The 21,539-nt window shown below is 32.3% G+C and overlaps 2 protein-coding genes, 1 non-coding gene and 1 pseudogene across 3 annotated transcripts; 3 read left to right on the top strand and 1 right to left on the bottom strand.

Annotated features, from left to right (window-relative positions):
• The first annotated feature begins 2,526 nt into the window (after positions 1-2,526).
• LOC128189193 (uncharacterized) lies at positions 2,527-8,245 on the top strand. Its single transcript, XM_052860697.1, has 2 exons — positions 2,527-2,653; positions 6,290-8,245. Exons 1-2 carry the CDS (start codon positions 2,630-2,632, stop codon positions 7,421-7,423), a joined length of 1,158 nt encoding a protein of 385 aa, XP_052716657.1. The 5' UTR covers positions 2,527-2,629; the 3' UTR covers positions 7,424-8,245.
• Positions 8,246-8,951: 706 nt separating this feature from the next.
• On the top strand, positions 8,952-11,361 carry LOC128187463 (uncharacterized; annotated as a pseudogene).
• Trnai-aau (transfer RNA isoleucine (anticodon AAU)) lies at positions 9,697-9,770 on the bottom strand. The gene has a single exon. It is a non-coding gene; the product is annotated as a tRNA-Ile (tRNA).
• A 669-nt stretch (positions 11,362-12,030) lies between the features above and the next one.
• LOC128188986 (uncharacterized) lies at positions 12,031-18,109 on the top strand. The gene is made up of 2 exons (XM_052860341.1): positions 12,031-12,167; positions 15,611-18,109. The coding sequence occupies exons 1-2, from the start codon at positions 12,165-12,167 to the stop codon at positions 16,772-16,774; spliced, it is 1,167 nt and encodes a 388-aa protein (XP_052716301.1). The 5' UTR covers positions 12,031-12,164; the 3' UTR covers positions 16,775-18,109.
• The last annotated feature ends 3,430 nt before the right edge of the window (positions 18,110-21,539 follow it).

Below are 21,539 nucleotides of genomic sequence, written 5' to 3'. Positions count from 1 at the left end.
CCACATAAGCGGGTCATGTTATTTTCTTTGTATTTTTCATTGTATTTTTCGTATGAAACGAAATAAAATTTATCTATTATAATTACTTAAGTTAATTAACTAAACAATACATTTGAAAGCTGCTTTTAAAAGTAAAACGAATGCGTGCACTTGTACGTGAATATCGTTCTACTCGATGGCTTGTCAGTTCAAAGTGTATGAACTATAATCGATTTTTTTTAAAGAAATAAAGTAGAAAATACATCGAAGATGTTATTACGATTTTCCACATGTTTTCTCAGTGTAGTAAATACCGGATGCTGAAGGGTAGTACTTTATTTCATTAAAAAATCGATAGGGTTTTTTCCATATAAGAACAAAATTACGGCATGTTGTACGAAAGTCTTTAAATAAGCAATTTTAAAAGCATTTATTTGAGATAATTACAGTAATTATATTATAAATGGGAAACATTGCCTTTAAAAAGGCATTAAAACTTTAAAAAAATTCATTTGCCCCAGAGAAAGAGAGGGGGGGGGGGGGGTATGACCCCCCGGACCCCCCCCCCCCCCCTCTGGATCCGCCAATGTCTTGTACATAATATTTCAATAGTGTTCGTTTACAACGTTATATTTAAATTCGTTGTATAATTACCCTTATATTAACATAATGGGTGGGGGGTACATTTACGTGATTGTACAATTCTTCCCATTTCTAGCGAAAACACATCACAACTGTTTTAAACTTTAGTAACATGGTTTTATTTTTTGTGTGCTCAGTGACATACATTTCGCATTCAGACAATTAGTGTAGGCAAATTTATGTTTCATATCGAATATGAAACGTAGCCAAATATCTAGCAAATTACAGTCTGCTCTACAGGAAAATTCGAGTTTATACAATTCGTAATTTCCACCCCATTTTTTAAAATAAAGTAACGTATCTACAGCGATTTTAATGAAATGAATTCCCGGTTAATAATGTTTACGATATTCACCACTTCATCAAGGTCTCTTCTGAATTATAAAACCTGTTATTTTCTTAGTAATTGGAGAAATAAAGCCCGAATTTGTCTCAAGCGGCTGCTTGTTTTGATTAAATTGGGATGAACTTAATCTCCTGCTCGCATCAATTTTTCACGTTGGACATCCTTTCAACTCCCCAATTCTTCAAAACGTTTGTTTCTTACCTTTACAAAGCCTTAATCCAACAAAATTTCAAGTTGTTGATTGGAAATGTTTACTTTTACGAACCGGAAATGTCAATATGTCAAGTCCAATATAAAAAATTATATCTTATTAAAATTTTGACGATATTTTAATAAATATTTAACAGAATTCCTTGAAAATGAAGTCCTTTAACCATACTTATGAAGTGTACGAGGTTTGATAAACATACAGTCATGCGAGGGTTTTGTTTAAATTTTGCTCACAAGGCTGAAATGGACATCAAACATATATACATACATAGTCCTACATGCATCCATCAATGCATCCATCCATCCATCAATGCATCCACCCATACATGCATACACACACAGCAGCGATGCTATATCCCCTTCGCAACCAGTTGCGCGAGGGAATAAAAAACGGCCAAATCGTCTCCTTTGAGACTTTGAGTTTCATCAATTTGTTTATTTTTTACAATCAAGCTACTTTGAAAATAAAATAAGTAAAATTATTTTTTTCATAAATAAGTACACAATGTGCATCGTATAATCATAAAAAAGAGTTCAAATTCATATCATTTTAAATGAATAATACAAAAAAACCCCCTCAAAAGCTCAATTGTAGTTTGATAACTACAAATGAAGGTTGTATATAAATTTAAACTGCCATTAATAATAGATGTACATGTAATATAAAAAAAGTACATCAAAGGTCAGACATTTAAGAAAAAAAGAAATAGATATTTCCTTTGGATTCAAACCCACAATAAAACCATAGGCCATCTTCGGTCCGAAATCATTCAATAAGCGACCAATTTACTTCCTTTTCCATAGTTGACATGACCCCCCCCCCCCCCAATTTTTTTTTTCTTATTTCCAAATTTGAAGAGTTTGTTAACGTTGGTAATATCATTTTTTAAGTTCTGACTTTAAAATGAATAAATATAATATATCTAATTGGGGAATATCTAAGATTTTTCCAGAACTGTATTGTAGACGGAATAAAACTATTGGAATGTGAAGCAATCTAACAAAATTGCCAGACAGTAAAAATTTCTTTAGACCTAAAATCATGTGCATGCTTTATTGGAAGATGTGGTTGAACTAATTCTAACATGTACTTTGGAGCTAAACTTTTGCTTTCAAAATAGAATAAATTTATGTCGTCTATTTTTCGAAATTGTAAGGGTTCACAACGAAGTTCACAATATATAAGATACTTATCGAATAAATAAAAGGTTTTGTTAATATGTGTACTTTTTGAAGTATTTCATAATGTTTTTTTGGTATAGTTGCCCTACACTTCTTTACTAACTCCAGCATTTGTTTATATAGCAACTACTCGGGGTTTTCCGACAATTTAGCGAAAAGTAATGAGCTACATATATGCATGGAAGTACGTAATGGTGTAAACAAAACATAAATAAAGTCGAGAGGGAAGTGACTGCTTGGTCAGTAAACTCTATGCTGAAACAATGAGCAATGGAGATGACAATAATTAACATGGTAAGTTTTATTAAAACCGTGTAAGATATTCATCTAATTCAATTTTATTCATCTTCATTTGATATCATAAGTATATTGACCTTGAAATAAAAAAAAGAATGAAGTGCACTCGGGAGCCCTGTGCTAAAACTTGTGTTTTTACGGTTTGAAAGTGAAAGTATGCATCGAATTGAGATGAAAATGGCTGTCTCAAATTATCTTTAATATTTAGCACTTTTACATGTTAGAGTAGACTGGATAAAAACATATCTTTTTATAATCAGAAACATGTCTACGCACGCGTAAAGGTTTATAAAACTTGCGAATAATTTTATAAACGACAATTTTTCAATATTTCATAATCTTTGTGAACGAAAATTGAAAGAAAAGAAATCTGGAATGAATTAATAATTCCCGTTTTACTTTCCAATGTTTATGTGGGCGAAAGAGGAAAAATAAATAGCTTCAGCTTATTTTTAGAAATAAGATTTTTAGTTTAATGGATTATTTTAAGTACATGTATAAGAAATTGGTATTGCGATAATGAACGAAAAATGGTGCCTTTTGAACCTGAGACATAATCTTTGATTAAAATGATAGCGTGTTATTAAGTTTAAATACTTTATTATATCATGTCCCCTTATCCCTCAAGTAGAGTTTGATTTCTGAAAATCTATAAACTTAGGTTTACATTTCATTCTTCGGATAAATAATTCAAACACATATTTATGTTTCTGATATGAAAATCACCAAAGCATGAAAACAATACACTGCACTAAATAATTTAGGCCAGAGCATGGTAAAATCTATCAAAAAACCCTTCGGGCAAACAAATTTTTCAATTCATAATACTCACAGAATGATACCTTATTCACGCATTATCACCGGCGTGAGATCAGTTTTGCCTGGTGTGAGATTTTTCTGTCTTGCACTGTGTATCACTACGCCGTTTTAAAACGTAAACAAACGTTGTCTGCTGTAGGGAAATGCAAAATGGTGCATTGAGATTATTCATTAAGTAATTGTGTTGCTTAATTAATTACAATTTATCATATATTTAATTTAAAAACTGTCGTTTGCTCTCATTTTGACTTGCACTATTTGAAGCACGCGGAGGGATAAACCGAAAATAATCTTTTGAAAGTCATAACAGATAGTTGTCAAACATCATTTTTTAAGGTGAGAAAAATAATCAATCATTATATATTAAGGCGAGAAAAATAATCAATCATTATATACTCGTGTGGGATAGTGAAATTCCACCTCTGGGCCAAGATTCACGGTCTAGGACTCGGCAAAGCCTCGTCCTAGACCGTGAATCTTGTCCCCTCGGTGGAATTTCACTATCCTACACTCGTAATAATGAATGATTCTATTATTTCTAAATAATTGTAATATGTACCTCATATACCATGCGTCTGGTTTTGAAAGAATAAGGAATTGAAAAGAATATGTCCAAGTTCTACTGAATGCAAGTGAAAACATCGGAAGTATTTATTTTATAGCCGTACGACAGTGGATATCAAAATCAAGTAATCACAGGAGCTTATGACTCACCATATTTAGTTCTGATACACGCATCGGCAATCCTTCTCTTGACGAGTTTAAGAGGAAAGGGGGGGGGGGGTGACTTAAATCAGACCGATGTATCACTCAGTAAGCTTTTCAACAATTTATCCAGCTGATGTGCATGTTTGTTTTCATTCAAACTGTCAGTTGAGTCATCAGAACATATATTCACCTCTGCGCATCAGAATAAACTTTGTCAAGACCGATAAATGAAAAAGAATGCAAAATCAAATTAAACACATCTGCTGTTGCAAGTATCAATACGTAAAAATGAGGCAAGCAGACTTGCCTGCAATAAAAAAAAAATAAGAGAGAAGATCGTCATATATTTGTAACCGACAAGGAAATAGTTTACTAGACTTTTTATTTTACTGGAGTCACACATTTCACTTCCCTACTATTGTATGTGTGCTGGTCCAGTGTAGCTGTATGATCCAACCAAAGTGTGTTCATGCATGTTGCAATATACAGTATCCGAAATCGACGGCATCGGTATGCTTTTTTTCAATCAAATAAAATTTTACACCGATGAATTATTCATTGAGTTTCACAATACTAAACAATGTTAAGAAAAAGTGATATATTATTAGTATTCGGAGATCGGATGCATCTATTCTATTATTCTCTTTTGAGAAGTGGACAGGCATAGCCTACATCCACTTCTCTTCGCAAGCCCTCATATTTCGATTCTGGAAAACGTGTAAATGTCGGAACCAAAGACGGTTTACACTTCGACCCATGTTTCGACTCGAGTTTCACTGAATTTTCGTAACAGGCCTAGTATTTCTACATTTTAAACATAAATGCATCCATATATCACAAACAAATCACCACTTACCCGCTTTCAAATCATTTTCTCAACCTTTACATTCCGGGTTTAAATTATGAGATCACTCGCTATAGGTGTTTTAAAAAGTAGAAATTTTAGAGTCGGAAAAAACGGAAAATAGTGATCCGATTATAGACTTTAGATTAAAGGTATTTTTCTTAAAATTTACAGAGCTATATAGAACGGTTTTACAATTTAAGACAAGTTAACAAAATGCATACGATAGAATAAGTTACATTGTCACATAAAACAATGAAAACTCTTTATTTTAATCGTTCTTGTATGCTTTATTAATCAATGTTCGTTTTATTGTTAAAAATAGATGTAGAACAAAGTTTGTCACCATAAAAGATGGTTAAAAAGGGAAGAAATACCACTTTGTAATTATTTGACTCAGTATTTGTTTGTATGTTGTAAGATTAAGTTGATTCAGTTACGTTTTCGATATTATTGTCTTAAATAGGTTTCCAAGTTTATCCGAAACATAAACATTTAATCTGCGCTGACCTAGATAAACAGTGTGATACACAAAATTTAAACCCGGGATGTAGAAGTTGCGAAAATGATTTGACAGCGGGTTTGTGTTGATTTTTTTGTGATATATGGATGCAATAATGTTTAAAATGTAAAAATAGTAGGTCTGTTACTAAAACTCAGGGAAACTGGAGTCAAAACATGAGTCGAAGTGTAAACCGTCTTTGGTTCCGACATTTACACGTTTTCCAGAATCAAAATATGAGGGCTTGCGAAGAGAAGTGGATGTAGGCTATGCCTGTCTACTTCTCAAAAGAGAATCCTATTCTATGTGTTTCAAAACAAAGTTGTCTATGTTTTTGTGAAGAGTAGCTTTTCTACTAATTGAATGCTATTTTAATTTAAGATAAAAGTGCACGTTCTGAATAAAAGACTTAAGTAGTGAAATAAACTATTTAATAAACTAAACAGCTTAAAACTTGTACAAATGTTGATGTATATACTAATATCTTAAGCAAATGTGTAAAGATACAGTCACTTTTTTTCTTAAAAGATATAAAAATGAGGAGAACATTAAAGCATTACATGCTTAATTGTAAGGAAATCAATGGACGTAAAGTCAATAGGAAGCTCGATAAATACGTTTACCTTCAGTGAGTGGTGACGCGACAAAACTTTAATCATTGTTTTTTCATAAACGCGTGTAAAGCACACAATAAATTCACGGGCGAACAAAGCAAATTGAAATGCTGTAACAATTTTGACATTTCTTTTTTACTTTAAAGGAAAATCGGCACCAGAAATTAACCACAAGCACCTTACTTGATCCCAAGTTTCTGCAAAGACCACCATCACATAGATCTATAACAATCGCATCGACGGAGCCACTGATAGAAGAACCCGAGTCATTTGATACAGACACAGAAAATATCTGCGAACCTGAACAACAAACTCCGGAAAAATGTCAAGTTCAATGCATCGAATGTGTAAAAGCTATTCCAGTTTTCTCGTGTAATGACATAGAAGCCGGTGACCACGTGGTTTTCAGTGGAGCCGTTTACGACCATCATGGGATAATCATTTCGAAATTAGACGATGGAGTAACGTTCGAGATAATAGAAGCAACTAACACTATTTCTGGAGCTGTATTGGGGGTGTCAAAGTTTTTCGGAGGCAAAGCAGAAATCAAAAGTTCCTTTAAAAAATTTGATTTCGAAGGAGAAAAGATTTGCGTAGTCGTGTACAGACACCGTTTTTCAAAAAAGGAAACCGTTCGACGTGCCACTGGCTTTTACAATAACAAAGAAGAAAGTGGAAATTATAAATATGACTTGTTTGATAACAACTGTGAGCATTTTGCTACATACTGCGTCACTGGACAAAATGTCAGCGTGCAGGTGTCCAAGTTTAGATTAACGTGGACACTTTTTTGGAGCAGTGGATTTGTCGGAATAAGCGATGAATTGAAAAGAAATGAAAAAGAGTATGAAAATGACATAATTTGCAAAGACTGTTATGAAATGAATAAAAAGCTTCTTGGCGTCGGTGTTAAACCGATAGTATCAGAAGGAGATGTTCAGAAAGGAGACATCATCCGGTACTCGTATTGGAATTTATGGCATGACGCCGTTGTTCTTGAGGTAAGCAAGAAAACCAAAAAGGCAGTTGTTTGTTCCATTGCACACTACGCCTTTTGTGGAATATTTTCTCATCGAACAATCATAGAGGAGAGAAAAGAAATTCAACTGAACGGACAGTGTTCCAAACTTGACTATGATCTGCCTCAATATGATGTGTATGAACCCGAGGAAGTTGTTAGGCGGGCACGAAAGAGACTTGGGGAACAGTTGTTTGTTTTCTTTTCCAATGATTCCAGTCACTTTGCCAGATGGTGCAAGCTGAAACTCCGGAGATCGTAAAATTGCCATCCGGTCTAATGTCATTCATTGAAAAATGTTTGTATTATTTCATGATGCCTTTGATCTTAATGAAAAATGAGAGAGCTGTTCAAAGCAACTAATTTGAATTACTCTTTGTTAGAATTTTTAAAAATTATTCTTATTGTATTACATAATATTTTTATACAACAAAACAATTAAGGTGGTCCAATACAACTTCAGAGTAGGATTTATTTTGTAAAATTTTTAGATTTTCCTTTCATGAAGATGTTTTCTTTTTGGATAACTTGAGTTTTCATTTAAACATTTGTTTGATTCATTTCAAAACATTTTCTTCTAGTTTTAAAAAACGTTGTGTTTATAAAAATGCTCGAAATAATTCTTTAACGTTTGTTGATTTTTAAAAAGTTATCCAGTTGTTTCCAAGAAGCAATTAAGATATGTATAAGTTGTTACATATGACATTATCAAGTACATGTATATTAAGATACATTTGACTTGATTTGTAAGAATGATTTAAATGCAAATAATAATCACAAACTGTATAAATATTCCAAAATTAGCTTCAAAAAGTTTCAACATATCTCTTTTTTTTTAACCTTAAAATGCAGGCTCGTCCTTCTCCTACATGTAGAAAAGTAGATCAAGATATCTGTAATTTTGACTTCCAAACCTCATAATAAAGTACATATACATGTAAGTCAAATTAATAGCACTTTAAAAGCATTTGTGTTCAACGCATATGACTTTCGATATAATTAAGAAAACGCCAATAGATTGATTTACTATTATTTTTCGTAGAAGGATTTTTAAAAATCTATGTCTTTGGCGGATATAACATTATAAAAATAGTCCAAGGATGCAAAGCTTAAACATCTTTTTTGAATGAAGATGAAAATAACATGGTGAGAAAACACTTTTTTGCGACTTAATCATATATTTTGCTACTAAACTGATTGTTGTTATCACTGTTTCAATCTGTGCATTTTCTGTTTGATTATTAATAACTCTTCAAATTCATGGACTGGTATACACGTCACATCTTACACTATACATATATGTACATGTAGTATGTATTGCCATTCTAGTATTATAAATAATGAACCGAAAGCAACCATCGTCTGAGTAAAAAAGACGAGTTTTAAAAAAGAGGTTTTTCACCATTTTAAAGTGATTAAATATTTCATTAAAAAGGAAAGTAGAATGCCTAAACCAAACAAGCAAAAATCATCTATATAAATGCATCTCAATTGTTCTAGGGAGGATCAAATAGATATTTCATGCTTAACCATTTTAATTCATTATGCAAGCTACTTGTTTTGGGTAACACAGCTACGCCAATGTTACTAAAATCTTCTAATACTAGTAATAATTACGCTAGGTTGATTTGACAAGTATTTTATCATCATAAATAAATAGTCAAGTACATCTATTCATCACCGATTAGATACTAGTATAACACAATTTATGATGAAGATGTGTACACGGACCCACAAGCGATAGACAACAAACTGTTTGATACCAAGTTATGTCGGAATGAAGTTCCATGATGTTATGGTCAGCATTCTTGACTTTGAATCCAGCGATCCGCGAGTTTAAATCTCAATGAAACCAATTTAAGATTTTTTTCCGCATATGAGTCAAATTTAATGAAAAACTATCCGTATCTGTGTACAATAAGCCTTAAGGTGCAATATTTTTCTATCTTTCTATACACTGATAATTCTCTTTTGAAAGTATTCTTTAATAAGTTAAACTAACACACTATCAATGTTGAATACTTCTAAAAAAAATCACTCTGAAAATTACACTTAGAGTTAGCTTTCTTATTATGATGTGCATTTCACAATATTATGTAGAAGTGATACATGTTATGTACAATTTTACGAACATCTTCTTTTAAGGTGAAATAACACACCTGGAAAAAGTCCCTTAAATTGACAGGAAATTTTTTGATTATGAAAGATATAAGGATAAATAAACTGTACAAATGTCAAATAAGCGAAAAATTTGCAGTTTGGGGATAAAAAATTAATATCTAAAACAATTATTTCAGTAAGTAACAACAAAAGCCCCTGCTAAATTCGAACTCGGAATATACGGATCACAAGTCCGACACTTTATCCACTCGGCTATGGAATAAGTTAAATGTTTCAGTCCATTAAATCCTTTTAATAAAACGAAATGTCGTTTCGATCAGCGGTCAGCCATTTTGTGATGATGTGTTATTCTACCTTAACATAGTTTTATAGAGATCCACTGGCTTTCAAAAAATGGGTCCGTAAAAAAATTACTGGCCAGTGTGGGGGTCGAACCCACGACATTCGCGTTATTAGCACGACGCTCTAACCGACTGAGCTAACCGGCCGATATCAATAATACACTATCTATCTATCTGAATAATAAACATAAGATATAGTATTGTTAGTTTACAAAGTAGTATTTGTGTGTAAAAGACAAGGGAAAAATAAATGGTGTTATCTTATAGGTTTACCATACCGACAATGTATTTATATCAATTGTTATTACAAGGTATTTTTTATGCATACATTTACAAATATTTAACACTATATAAATAGTGCCTGTTTGGGAGGGTAACAGTTGAAATTGACACCCCGAGAAAACCATTGTCAACCGACGCGAAGCGGAGGTTGACAATGGTTTTCGAGGGGTGTCAATTTCAACTGTTATCCTCCCAAAGAGGCACTATTTATTTTGTTATACTGAATGTCTTTTTTAAAATTTTTAAGAAAACTTTACTGCTTTTATATAGGAATAACGTGAATTCTACAGCGAACCGTACGCGCATAATTTTCGCGCATGTAATATTTTTTAATGTTACCCGTTGCCAAGTGCGTTGCTAACGCTGAGGGTAATAGTAAATATTATTAACTGCGTCTTAACCAATCAGATTTCAGTATTTAACATGAAAGTATAACAATATGTAATAGTTATTAATAATAATAATAGTTTAAATTTATATCATATTTAATGAATAATACAAAAACCCTTCAAATGCTTAATTGTAGTTTGGTAACTACAAAGCAGGTTGTATATAAATCTAAAATGCCATTAAAAATAGATATAATATAAAAAAGTAAACCAATGTCATTAAATTGCTGCATAAAAATATCTCTTTGTTGAGTGTATATTGGGCATTTAAGAATAAATAAATAAGAATAAACAAATAGATATTTCCTTTGGATTCAAACTCACAATATAAACATAGGTCATCTTCGGCCAGAAATCATTGAATAAGCGAGCAATTTAAAAATTACTTCCTTAATTATAAATATGACTTGTTTGATAACAACTGTGAGCATTTTGCTACATACTGCGTCATTGGGCAAAATTTCAGCGTGCAGGTGTCTAAGTTTAGACTAACGTGGAAGCTTTTTTGGAGCAGTGGATTTGTCGAAGTCGGCGATGAACTAGAAAGAAATATAAGAGAGTTCAGAAATGACAATTTGCAACAATTGTTATGAAATAAATAAAAATCTCCTTGGCGTTAGTGTTAAACCGATAGTACCAGAAGGAGATGTTCAGAAAGGAGACATCATCCGGTACTCGTGTTGGAATTTATGGCATGACACCGTTGTTCTTGATGTGAGCAGAAGAAATAAAAAAAGCAGTTCTTTGTTCCATTGCACACTACGCTTTTTGTGGAATATTTTCTTATCGAACAATCTTATAGGAGAGAAAAGAAATTCAACAGAACGGGCAGTGTTTCAAACTTGACTATGTTCCGCCTTAATATGATGTGTATGAACCCGAGGAAGTTGTTAGGCGGGCACGAAAGAGACTTGGGGAACAGTTGTTTGTGGGTTTTTTTTCCAATGATTCCAGTCACTTTGCTAAATGGTGCAAGCTGAAACTTCGGAGATCGTAAAAATTGTCATCAGGTCTAATGTAATTCATTGAAAAATGACTGCATTATTTAATTATGTTTTTGTATTCAATAAGAAATGAGGGAGCTGTTGTGAGTAATCAATGGGAATTACTCTTTGTTTGAATTTTTTTTTTGGAAAAATTATTCTTATTTTTTTAATATATATTTTTATTTAGCAAAACAGTTAATGTGGTCCAATACAACTGCAGAAAAGGATTTACTTTTATTTTGTAAACTTTTCTAATTCTCCTTTCGTGAAAATGTTTCCTTTTTGGTTACTTTGAATTTTCATGCAATATTTGTTTAATTCTTTCCGAAACAATTTTTCTACTTTAAACAACATTTGTTTTTTTTTTAAATGCTCAATATAATTCCATAATGTTCGTTGGTTTTTAAAAAATATTCAGATGTTTCCAAGAAGCAATTGAAACATGTATAAATTGACATTATCAAGTATATTAAGATACACCATTTTCCTCTGAATTGATTTGTAAGGATGATTTAAATGCAAATAGTAATCAAACACTTTTTAAATATTCAAAACACAGCTTTGAAATATTCAACGTATTTCTTCTGACTTAGAATAGGGGCTCATCTTTCTCCTACCTGAAGATCAGTTGATCGGGATTTTGTTTTAATACAATGCATGTATTTTTGACCCCCAAACCTCATAATAAAGAACATATGATTTAAATTGATAACACTTTACAAGTATTCTGTACAACGCACATGGCTTTCCATATAATTGATAAAATGCCAAGCTAAGTTGCAATGGGCAGGAAAAACCTGTCTTTGGCGGATATTACGTTATAAAATATTCCAAGGATACAAAGATTGAACATCTATTTTGAGGGCTATGTAGATGAAAATAACATGGTGAGATGACTACTATTTTTTTACTTAATCATGTTTTGCTACTAAAATTGTTACCAATGTTTCAGTCAGTGAATTTCCTGTTAGATTATTTATACATGTAACTCTCCAAATTTATGGACTTGTATACACGTCACATTTTACACTATAGAGAGAGAGAGAGAGAGAGAGAGAGAGAGAGAGAGAGAGAGTGTGTGTGTGTGTGTGTGTGTGTGTATTGCCATTCTAGTATTATAAAACAGAAATCGAATGCAACCATCGTCTGAGTTAATAAAAGACGAGTTAAAAAAGATGTTTTTACCATTTTATCGTGATTAAACATTGTTGATTAAAAGTGAAAGTAAAATGGTTAAACCAAACAAGCAAAATCATCTATAAAAATGCATTCAAATTGTTCTAAGGAGGATCAATTAGATATTACATGCTTAATCATTTTAATTCATTGTGTAAACTACTTATCTGGGTTACACAAATAGGTCAATGTTAAGATCTTCAAGGGCATGCTCTTCGTATGTACAGTTTCTAAGGTGAGGCAAGTTACCGACAAACAATTAAAACAGGACTATCAAGAGTCTCGTTTGAAGTCATCATTTCGTAGGTTCTATGGTCGATACAACGACCTTGTCAGCAAATACAATCTTTCACTGGGTTGCATGCTGACTGACGTTATTCATACTAATTGTTAGACAATAATTAATCACCTAATTGTCTACGGACTTTCCCGTTTTTTTCCGATTACGACAAAGAGCACACGGCGGTTGTGATCGGTCAGAAGAGGATGCTCACTCCTCCTAGGCACCTGATCCTACCTCTATCTTTTAAGAGGTCCATGTTGCCTTGCTTTGAATTTGCATTTCGTTTTATGGATTTTTGAGATAGTTGACACATTGTTATTGTCATTTTTTCATTCAGCATTTAATTGATTTGACAAGTATTTTACCATCATAAATAAATAGTAAAGTACTTTTTAAGTAAAATCATTTTAGTTGTGTACTATCGAAATGCTCTCTATTTATCTTTCGTTTTCTTCAATTGATTCCAATTTGTGGTTTAAGATCCGATAGTACTTACATTGCGTGTTTTTCTTTGTGATTATGATAAATTATTTAAATTCACATCCTTACGTAAACGCAAAATCTACTTACTATAGTCTGTCCCAAGATCTACTATATAGCCAAATCCTGTCGGCTTAACGTTTTAAACGTCTGGAAGCTATTTTTTCTGAAGGGTTTATGCCTAGACTGAAGGGTTCTATAAAACATCGGCCTTCTTATTGAGACTGTATGGTTAATAATAGTATGCCGATGCAATCACTACATTTTCGAAACTTATCACCATTCACTTATGTGCATTGTTAAAAATTGGTTTTATGTCACACAAATTATGGTTTAAATTTTAGAACATGTTTTTTTAAGTGAAAAAATGCTATAAACAGAGAGAAAAAAATACTCTTTCATACAGCGTGAATAACATCTACATCATAGTGTAGACCACGGCTGCACTACATCCAGTATAGTTAATTAACAATGAAATCAAAGGAAGTAACAACATGTTTTCGTTTTTATCAGTTTCTAAAAAAAACTAATTGAAGTTTTTGCTGTCACTGCATGGTCTACTACAGCGTGTGGTTTGCGCATGTGTGATGATATAACAGTGCGACACAAGGAAACATTCTACAATGATCAAGAACTTTTTTGATATGTGTGTCTGGATTTCAGTCTGTTTTGTTTCGTCTTCTATCGGATATTCCTAACCAGTGCATTGGTTCATATTTTTTAAAAACGCGTTCCTAAAATTCTGTCCTTCCAATATAACGTGTTTGGATTATAAAATATCAGAATGCGGTGAAGCATGGATAATGCTAACGGCCCTATATAGGGGGTAAGCTGACATGAATTCATAAATACGCATTATTTCCCTTTTTCTCCGACTACCGCCATATTAGTTGTCGATTTCTATTGTTCTGCTCATCGCTACACCACCCCCTATATAAGGCCGAAAACACTATTCATGCTTCACCGGATTCAGGTATTTCATTCACCCGAACACGTTACCTTGGACGAAAAGACGTGTAGAAACGCGTTTTGAACAAAAATAATATTACAACCACTGCACTGGCAAGGAATATCCAATGAACGTCGAAACAAGACAAACTGAAATCCAGACACAGATACTTCAAAAATCCTCGATAATTGTAGACCGTTTTCCAGTGTATGTTATAACATTGCACATGCGCAATCAGACACTGGCAGATCGAGCATTGTCAATGATCGCATGGATTTTTTTTTGTAGAAACCGATGGAAACGATGTTAAGTTGTTACGTTCTTGGATTTACTATCATTCTACTGTCTTGGATGTTAGTGCCGCCGGGGTTTTCAAAAAGATGCAGACGTTATGCACTCTGTATGAACGACACACGTGTTCGATGTGCATGTAAAGTAAGGCAGCACTATTTGTGCAAAACAGTACGGATACCTTGGAAATTCGTTCAAAGAATAAATATATTTTGTATTTTATTGATTGCTGTTTCCTTTATTCTTTACTACAAAGATTTTACTACAATATGCAGTTCATGCATTTAGAAGTCCTTGTAACCTGAATGCCTCGATCGGAAAGCAACTGACCGTAACTTTCCGACCGGTATATACTAAGTATATCCCAGTGGCAGTAGAGGAGCGATCAAAACTAATATGGCGACCAAACGCTCTTATGAGTTCATGTCAGCTTTAAGTTATGAATTGCTTATCATACCATATATTTCAAACGCACTTAAAAGTATCGAAGTGAGTATCAAATTAAATTTTCGGAGTTTTTTAGCATGTAAATAATGTGTCGACGCGTAAGCGTGGTCGGAATGTAAGAAGAAAGCTATTGGAGACAATGGAAAGAAAGTACTAGTAAATGAAGGAGATTTAGGGTACTTTATTTGAGTGAAGAGACCGGCAAAAGGGTTAATATTGACGTTCTCATGCTCCATTTCTAATTATTCTCTGATCAGGTGTAAAAATGGTGGATCATATGTTGATTGATATTGATAAAATTTATACATTCGTAAGAAAAATTAAGAACAAATAAAGTCAACGTCATAAAAAAAATTATTTTGTAAACAAACATGCTGTCATGCATCCTTCTCCTTGCAGTTTCTATCTTTTTCCCTGCACAAATCCCAACAAACGTGAATATTTTGTAATGTTCATCAGAAAATATTCATTTATCCTTTCACTGAATAACATAAGTATTAAATATATAACTATAAATATGAATCTGTCGCATTTGCTACAAGGTATTATCATTTATACAGATCATTTACTGACAAATTTTGGATCTGGTTTTTAACATCCCAAAAAGCGTTAAATTTTATAGCATATATATTTTAATTCTCACATTGTTAATATCTTTTTACTGCAAATGCAAACAATGTTTTGAGTTTTTTTTTACTTGAAAGGAAGATCAGCAGCCGGCATTAAACAGAAGCAGTTCACTCGATCCCAAATTTCTGCAAAGACCACCATCACATAGATCTATAACAAGGTCGCTTAGTGTTCCATCAAGCATATCTTTTGTTGATCAACAGCCACTGACGGAAGAACCTGAACCTAATGATAAAGATCCAGAAAGGCATTGCGATTCCGAGAAAAAAGATCCCGAAAAACATCAAGTTCGATGCATCGAATGTGTCAAAGCTATTCCAGTTTTTTCATGCCACGATGTAGAGGCCGGTGACCACGTGGTTTTCAGTGGGGCCGTATACGACCATCATGGGATAATAATTTCGAAATTAAACGATGACGAAACGTTCGAGATAATAGAAGCAACCAACACTATTTCTGGAGCTGTTTTAGGGGTGTCAAAATTTTTCGGAGGCAAAGCAGAAATTAAATGTTCTTTTAAGAAGTTTGACTTCGACGGGGAAAAGATTTGTGTAGTCGTGTACAGACACCGGTATTCAAAAGAGGAAACCGTTCGACGTGCCACCGGCTTTTACAATAGAAAAGAAGACAGTAAAAAATATAAATATGACTTGTTTTATAACAATTGTGAGCATTTTGCTACATACTGCGTCACCGGACAAAATTTCAGCGTGCAGGTGTCTAAGTTTAGACTAACGTGGAAGCTATTTTGGAGCAGTGGATTTGTCGGAGTCAGTGATGAACTAGAAAGAAATAAAAAAGAGTTTGAAAATGGTATTATTTGCGACGATTGTTATGAAATGAATAAAAAGCTTCTTGGCGTCGGTGTCAAACCGATAGTATCAGAAAGAGATGTTCAAAAAGGAGACATCATCCGGTATTCATATTGGAATTTATGGCATGACGCCGTCGTTCTTGAGGTAAGCAACACAAATAAAAATTCAGTTGTTTGTTCCATTGCACACTACGCTTTCTGTGGACCTTTCTCTCATCGAACAATTAAAGAAGAAATGAAAGAAATTCCATTTAACGGACAGAGTCTTAAACTTGACTATGCTCCGCCTAAATATGATGTGTATGAGCCCGACAAAGTTGTTAAACGTGCACGAAAACGACTTGGTGAACAGTTGTTTGTTTTCTTTTCCAATGATTCTAGTCACTTTGCCAGATGGTGCAAGCTGAAACTTCGGAGATCGTAAAATAACCACCCGGTCTTCTATATTTGATTGATATGTGACTGTATTATTGCATGATGCGTTTGAATACAGTTAAAAGTGGGGGAGATGTTAATTACAAGCAATTTAGGTTAATTATCATAATCATTGTTTCATTACATAAAAAACAATTAACGTAATCCAACACAACCTTAGAAAATGATTTGTATTTTTATAAACTTTCCCTTTTCCCCTTTTTTTAAAATTTCTTTCTTTTTTGTTTTGTTTGAAAATCATTAGTTTTTATACAATCATTTATTCCCTTCTTATTAAATTCTAAAACACACTCAAAAATAGTTTCTGTAAAAAAGGGTTGATGATGTTTAATAATGTTTGTTGATTTATCAAATGGTTTTTCAAGTACTTAAAACACATATAAATTAATACATATATTAAACCTAATTATATTTATCAAAATATAAAAAAATTTATCATGAATTGGTATGTAAAAATGATTTGAAATCGATATAAAAATTAAACGCGTTTTAAATTTGAAAATGAGGCTTCAAAATAAATTATTTCAATTTGTCTCTTTTGACATACAAAGAGACTTATCACGCCCTTGCAATTATTCTGAGAAAGATATTTGAGACATATACAAGAAGGTTGAATGCGTTATTTTTTAAGTTCTTGTTTTGTGTCCATGAAGATTATAAACTTCATTAATATTTAGTTATTCAAACATATGATTTTTTTTCGAAGAAAAAAAGGAGTAAACGATGGCACGTGACTTAATTTGAATTAGCGTGTATAATTATCATCAATTCAAAGTGTTTAGGTACATGTATGAACCTCGGTCTATTCCCAGTGACTCCATTTAAGCACCTTTAAAATGTATATTACACCTAGTATTGTTTAAAATGGTGTCTAAGAAATCATTGTTTTAGTAATTAACTTCAAACACTGTTGCTTTTTTTTTTACTTGTACCTTCAAATTATTCAGAGTGCTGAGTATTTCTGACCTTAAAGAGAACCTCTTGTAATTGTATATGTATTCAAAGGAGACTGGATGGTTAAAAACCTGTCAGACCTGACTTAAAATATATTTTTTGTATGGTTGCTTTAGCCATTACCTATCAATTATTTAAAAAAAAATTCATAATTCATTAATTTCTCTATCTTTTCAAGCTAATATTGAAATCTTTAATGTTAATGATGAACAAGACCATCTTACTCTTTTAAATGCTGCATTTTTGTTTTTGTTTTTTCGCTATCTACAAGTATCATAATTGTATTTTGCCGATCTTCAATCAAAATATGATTTTAAGAATTGGTAAAATTTTGTTGTGTTATAATGTTTTCAATAAACTTGAAATTTAGTTCTGATTTGTTTCTTCTTTTATGCTGGTAACACTTTATTGTTTGAATTCCTGTGATTTCTTTCACCTCGTGTATGTTTACGGTTTTTTTCTTCTAGAAATTAAAATAAAAGATTTCATACTAGGATGCTTTTTTTGCTAGATTGATGACTGTGATAAACAAAAAATAAAGTTCTTAATCACTGAGCAATGCGTTTTTAATACGATGACAAAGTCAATATCATGTCTGTTGCACTACACATATATATGATATAATTGGTGTAATATTTTCTGTCTCGCGAAAGGGAAATTTGAAAAGGGGCATGGTCACGATTTTGGATAGAAATTATTTTTCCAATTTTAAAGTTTACAATGCTTCTGTAAGGCATTTGAAATAGGCAACCGAAAAGGTGTCATTCGTTGAGTTATTTAAGTGAGTTAAAGAGCTTACAATTCTTCGCTATGTAAACAAAGCCTTTGTTTACATATTGAAAGTTAAAGTGAAAATCCCAGTTTTAGATTTAAAATGAATGTGTTAAACGTTAGGAACTGTTTATTTATGATTATAATGAATAAGGAGATAGACAATTAAGCTTCAAAAAATTCTTTTAGTGGTATATTGAACCTGTGTAAAGAAAAATAGGGCTCTGGCCTTGTATACATGACTAAGAATTGTCAGCCCTCTGACTGACTCTCAAATTTCATTAGATCATTAGAAATGCATTCCTAAATGCTTTGTAAACATTAAGAAATACCCCAAAAAATCATATAAAAAATCAAGGGCATATATCCTTCTTTGAACAACGCAATCTTGCTTCAGAAGTTATACGATCCATAAAATAAAATTTTGTAGCATTCCACCTTAAAGACAATAAAAAAAACCCCCAGAATTTGACCAAAATAGTGAGCATGCTCCTTTTAATGTAAACAATTTAATTTTATTAAAGCCTCACTTTAGTGATCATTTGGCCATCGATGCAACAGGACCGTTAAGTTTAAACCCCTTTCAAATAGCAGCTGTAAGTTCACTAAATGTATGTCATTGAAGTTAAGATGTGAGTTATTTTGTCGGGACAGTCCATTTTACAGATTTTACTTCAACTGAAATCATCGTATTTTTTGTTATTTTCCCCATAACATCATTTTATCTCTTGTAATTATTTCAATACCGTTATCTTTACGATTATTAATAACGTATTTATTTCAGAAGAAGTTAAATTCAAAGCGGTCCAAATACTAAGAAAAACTTCACAAGGTCATATTATAATCTTAGCAAGTAAATACGCAGTTTGGCTCACTGTTTTGTTATTTTAACTGTATTAGCCTTTGATATCATAAACAGGAAATAATTCAATTTTAAACAAAAACTTACCCAACCCTCAAGTATACAATGTATACAGTGTAATTTTTTTTCCTTCAAAATATAGAAGGAGTGTCAGTCTTTACATCTTCATAATCTATTTTCTATGTAAAATATTTGAAAAAATATATTTAAAATCTTAGTTCAGGACAAGTAAAAACTGCTTATGCATAGCAAGTAGCAAGAATCGACGTCGATTTTATGCATTTATTTACCTTTGAAAGGTATTCAATACAGTTTACATCGAGATATAAAATTGGAATTATGTACTTTGACAGGATTCAGTTAAAATATGAAACCTTTGAAATTTTCATGATCAAAAAGTGCAACAGTTATTTTGTTTCGTCATTTAATTTGAACCTGATAGTGAACATGAACCTGTATATATGTTAAACGGTGTTTTTTATTTGAAACACTTGCTAATCTCTTAAGCTTTACTTTTTAAAAACTTATACCTTGAATAAAAGAAATACCAACAGAAAAAAGTTTAGATTGAAATCTTGCAAATATCAACAAAATAAAGATTTGGAGTAGAAAGCTACGAGATGAAATAAAAGCTGGCTTCTCAAGGCATTTCTAATCGTCAACCAAAATTGTATTGTCCTTCAGTTGTAAGCAAGCTACAGAGCTCAGAATTCTATGTTATGTAAACAAAGACCAGGTCATGTTTTTGTTTACATTTTGAATGTTAACAAGAAAATTCCAGGATAAGACCTTAAATAAATGTGACAAACGCTAGAAAGTCTTTATGTTCAAAACAAATTACATTTAGCAGATAAAAAATCAGCTTGAAAAAGAACTTTTACCGCAAGATTGAACCAATATAAACAAAAACATGGTACGATCCTTATTTACATGAAGAATAGTGAGCTCTGTATCATGTAAATAACCCTACAACTGACACTCAAATTCTAGTTGATAATTAGAAATGCATTACTGAAATATTGTAAGCAATAAAAATAAAAAATAAAATTTTACAAAAAGCCATGACCATGCTTCCTTAAAGGCCGAACATTTTTACCGGGTGGTAAATCTCAGGTGAGGGCGGGGCTTAATTTCTAGAGGTGTGAAAGCCTCCGGGGCTTGCAGTCTACCTGCGGTCGTGAACGCTGCTAATCACTATACACAGGAAGTAAATTAATACACAGGAAATAAATAATTAGTCAGAATTGGTCTTAGTTTGAATATGTTATTGTTCTAATGACCATACGAAGCGATTTTATACAGAAATGTTTTGCGTCGTCCGAATTTTCTCTAAGCACACGTGTGTAAAGTACAATTGAAAAAAAATCAGTAAATTAATTCTGCTTTAAAAATATAAGTCGGTACATTGTGTTTAGCCCTTGACATTGTTTAGGAAGGTAATTTTAATAAATATAATTGTATAAGAAATCCATACGATCAGTTGGATTATGGAATGTAAAGGTAGCCATTACACGGTGAGAATTAATGGAGTCCGTTTGCCATGGAGTGACGTTTTCGTGCAACAAGTTCCAGTTGAGTGTATCACCAGTAAATACAGCTTTAGTAGCTCAGAAGAGTGTATGTGCCTTGGAGCTGCTCATGCATCTTCGTAGAATTTATTAGATCACATGCATTCAACATGATTGAAATATAAATTACGTATTTTCAATTACTGAATAATTATTTTTCATAAACAATGTTAATACTGGTAATGTTAAAAATTCAATTTTTAATCCCCCTTTTAATACATGACGGAAGATATCAAAGATAAAAAAATAACGTTGTTAATTGCTAGTAAACAGAAATCCGCTGACCTGGCAAGATTACGCTCGGACGATCACGTCAATCAAACTGGGTGCTATTGTTTCAAACTTGATTGACAAGCGGCATCTTTTTGAAGTTTGCACAGGTAAAAAAGGGGGCGTTTGTAAAATGTTCGGCCTTTAAAGACTCTTTTGAAATTTGCTTAATAATTATTATACATTAACAAGTACTACATTTTTCCAAGTTTGAAGAGGTATTTTCCCTTATCGTATGCAGGAGAATATAATGTCATGAAAAAAGCCATCAAGATAAATGCAACTTTCGAGAATAAAAAATCTTTTTATTCATTTTGAGGAAGTTGTCT

Source organism: Crassostrea angulata, chromosome 6, assembly GCF_025612915.1.
Source record: "Crassostrea angulata isolate pt1a10 chromosome 6, ASM2561291v2, whole genome shotgun sequence".
Lineage (NCBI taxonomy): Eukaryota > Metazoa > Mollusca > Bivalvia > Ostreida > Ostreidae > Magallana > Magallana angulata.
The sequence above is the reverse complement of the archived record's forward strand: the minus strand, read 5'-3'. Positions and strand labels throughout refer to the sequence as shown.

Bases quoted from the DNA above. Each gene is read 5' to 3' on its own strand.
- LOC128189193 (XM_052860697.1), top strand. From the start codon at position 2,630: ATGGAGATGACAATAATTAACATG. The intron at 2,654-6,289 runs GTAAGTTTTATT...TTTACTTTAAAG, and splicing joins AGATGACAATAATTAACATG to GAAAATCGGCACCAGAAATT.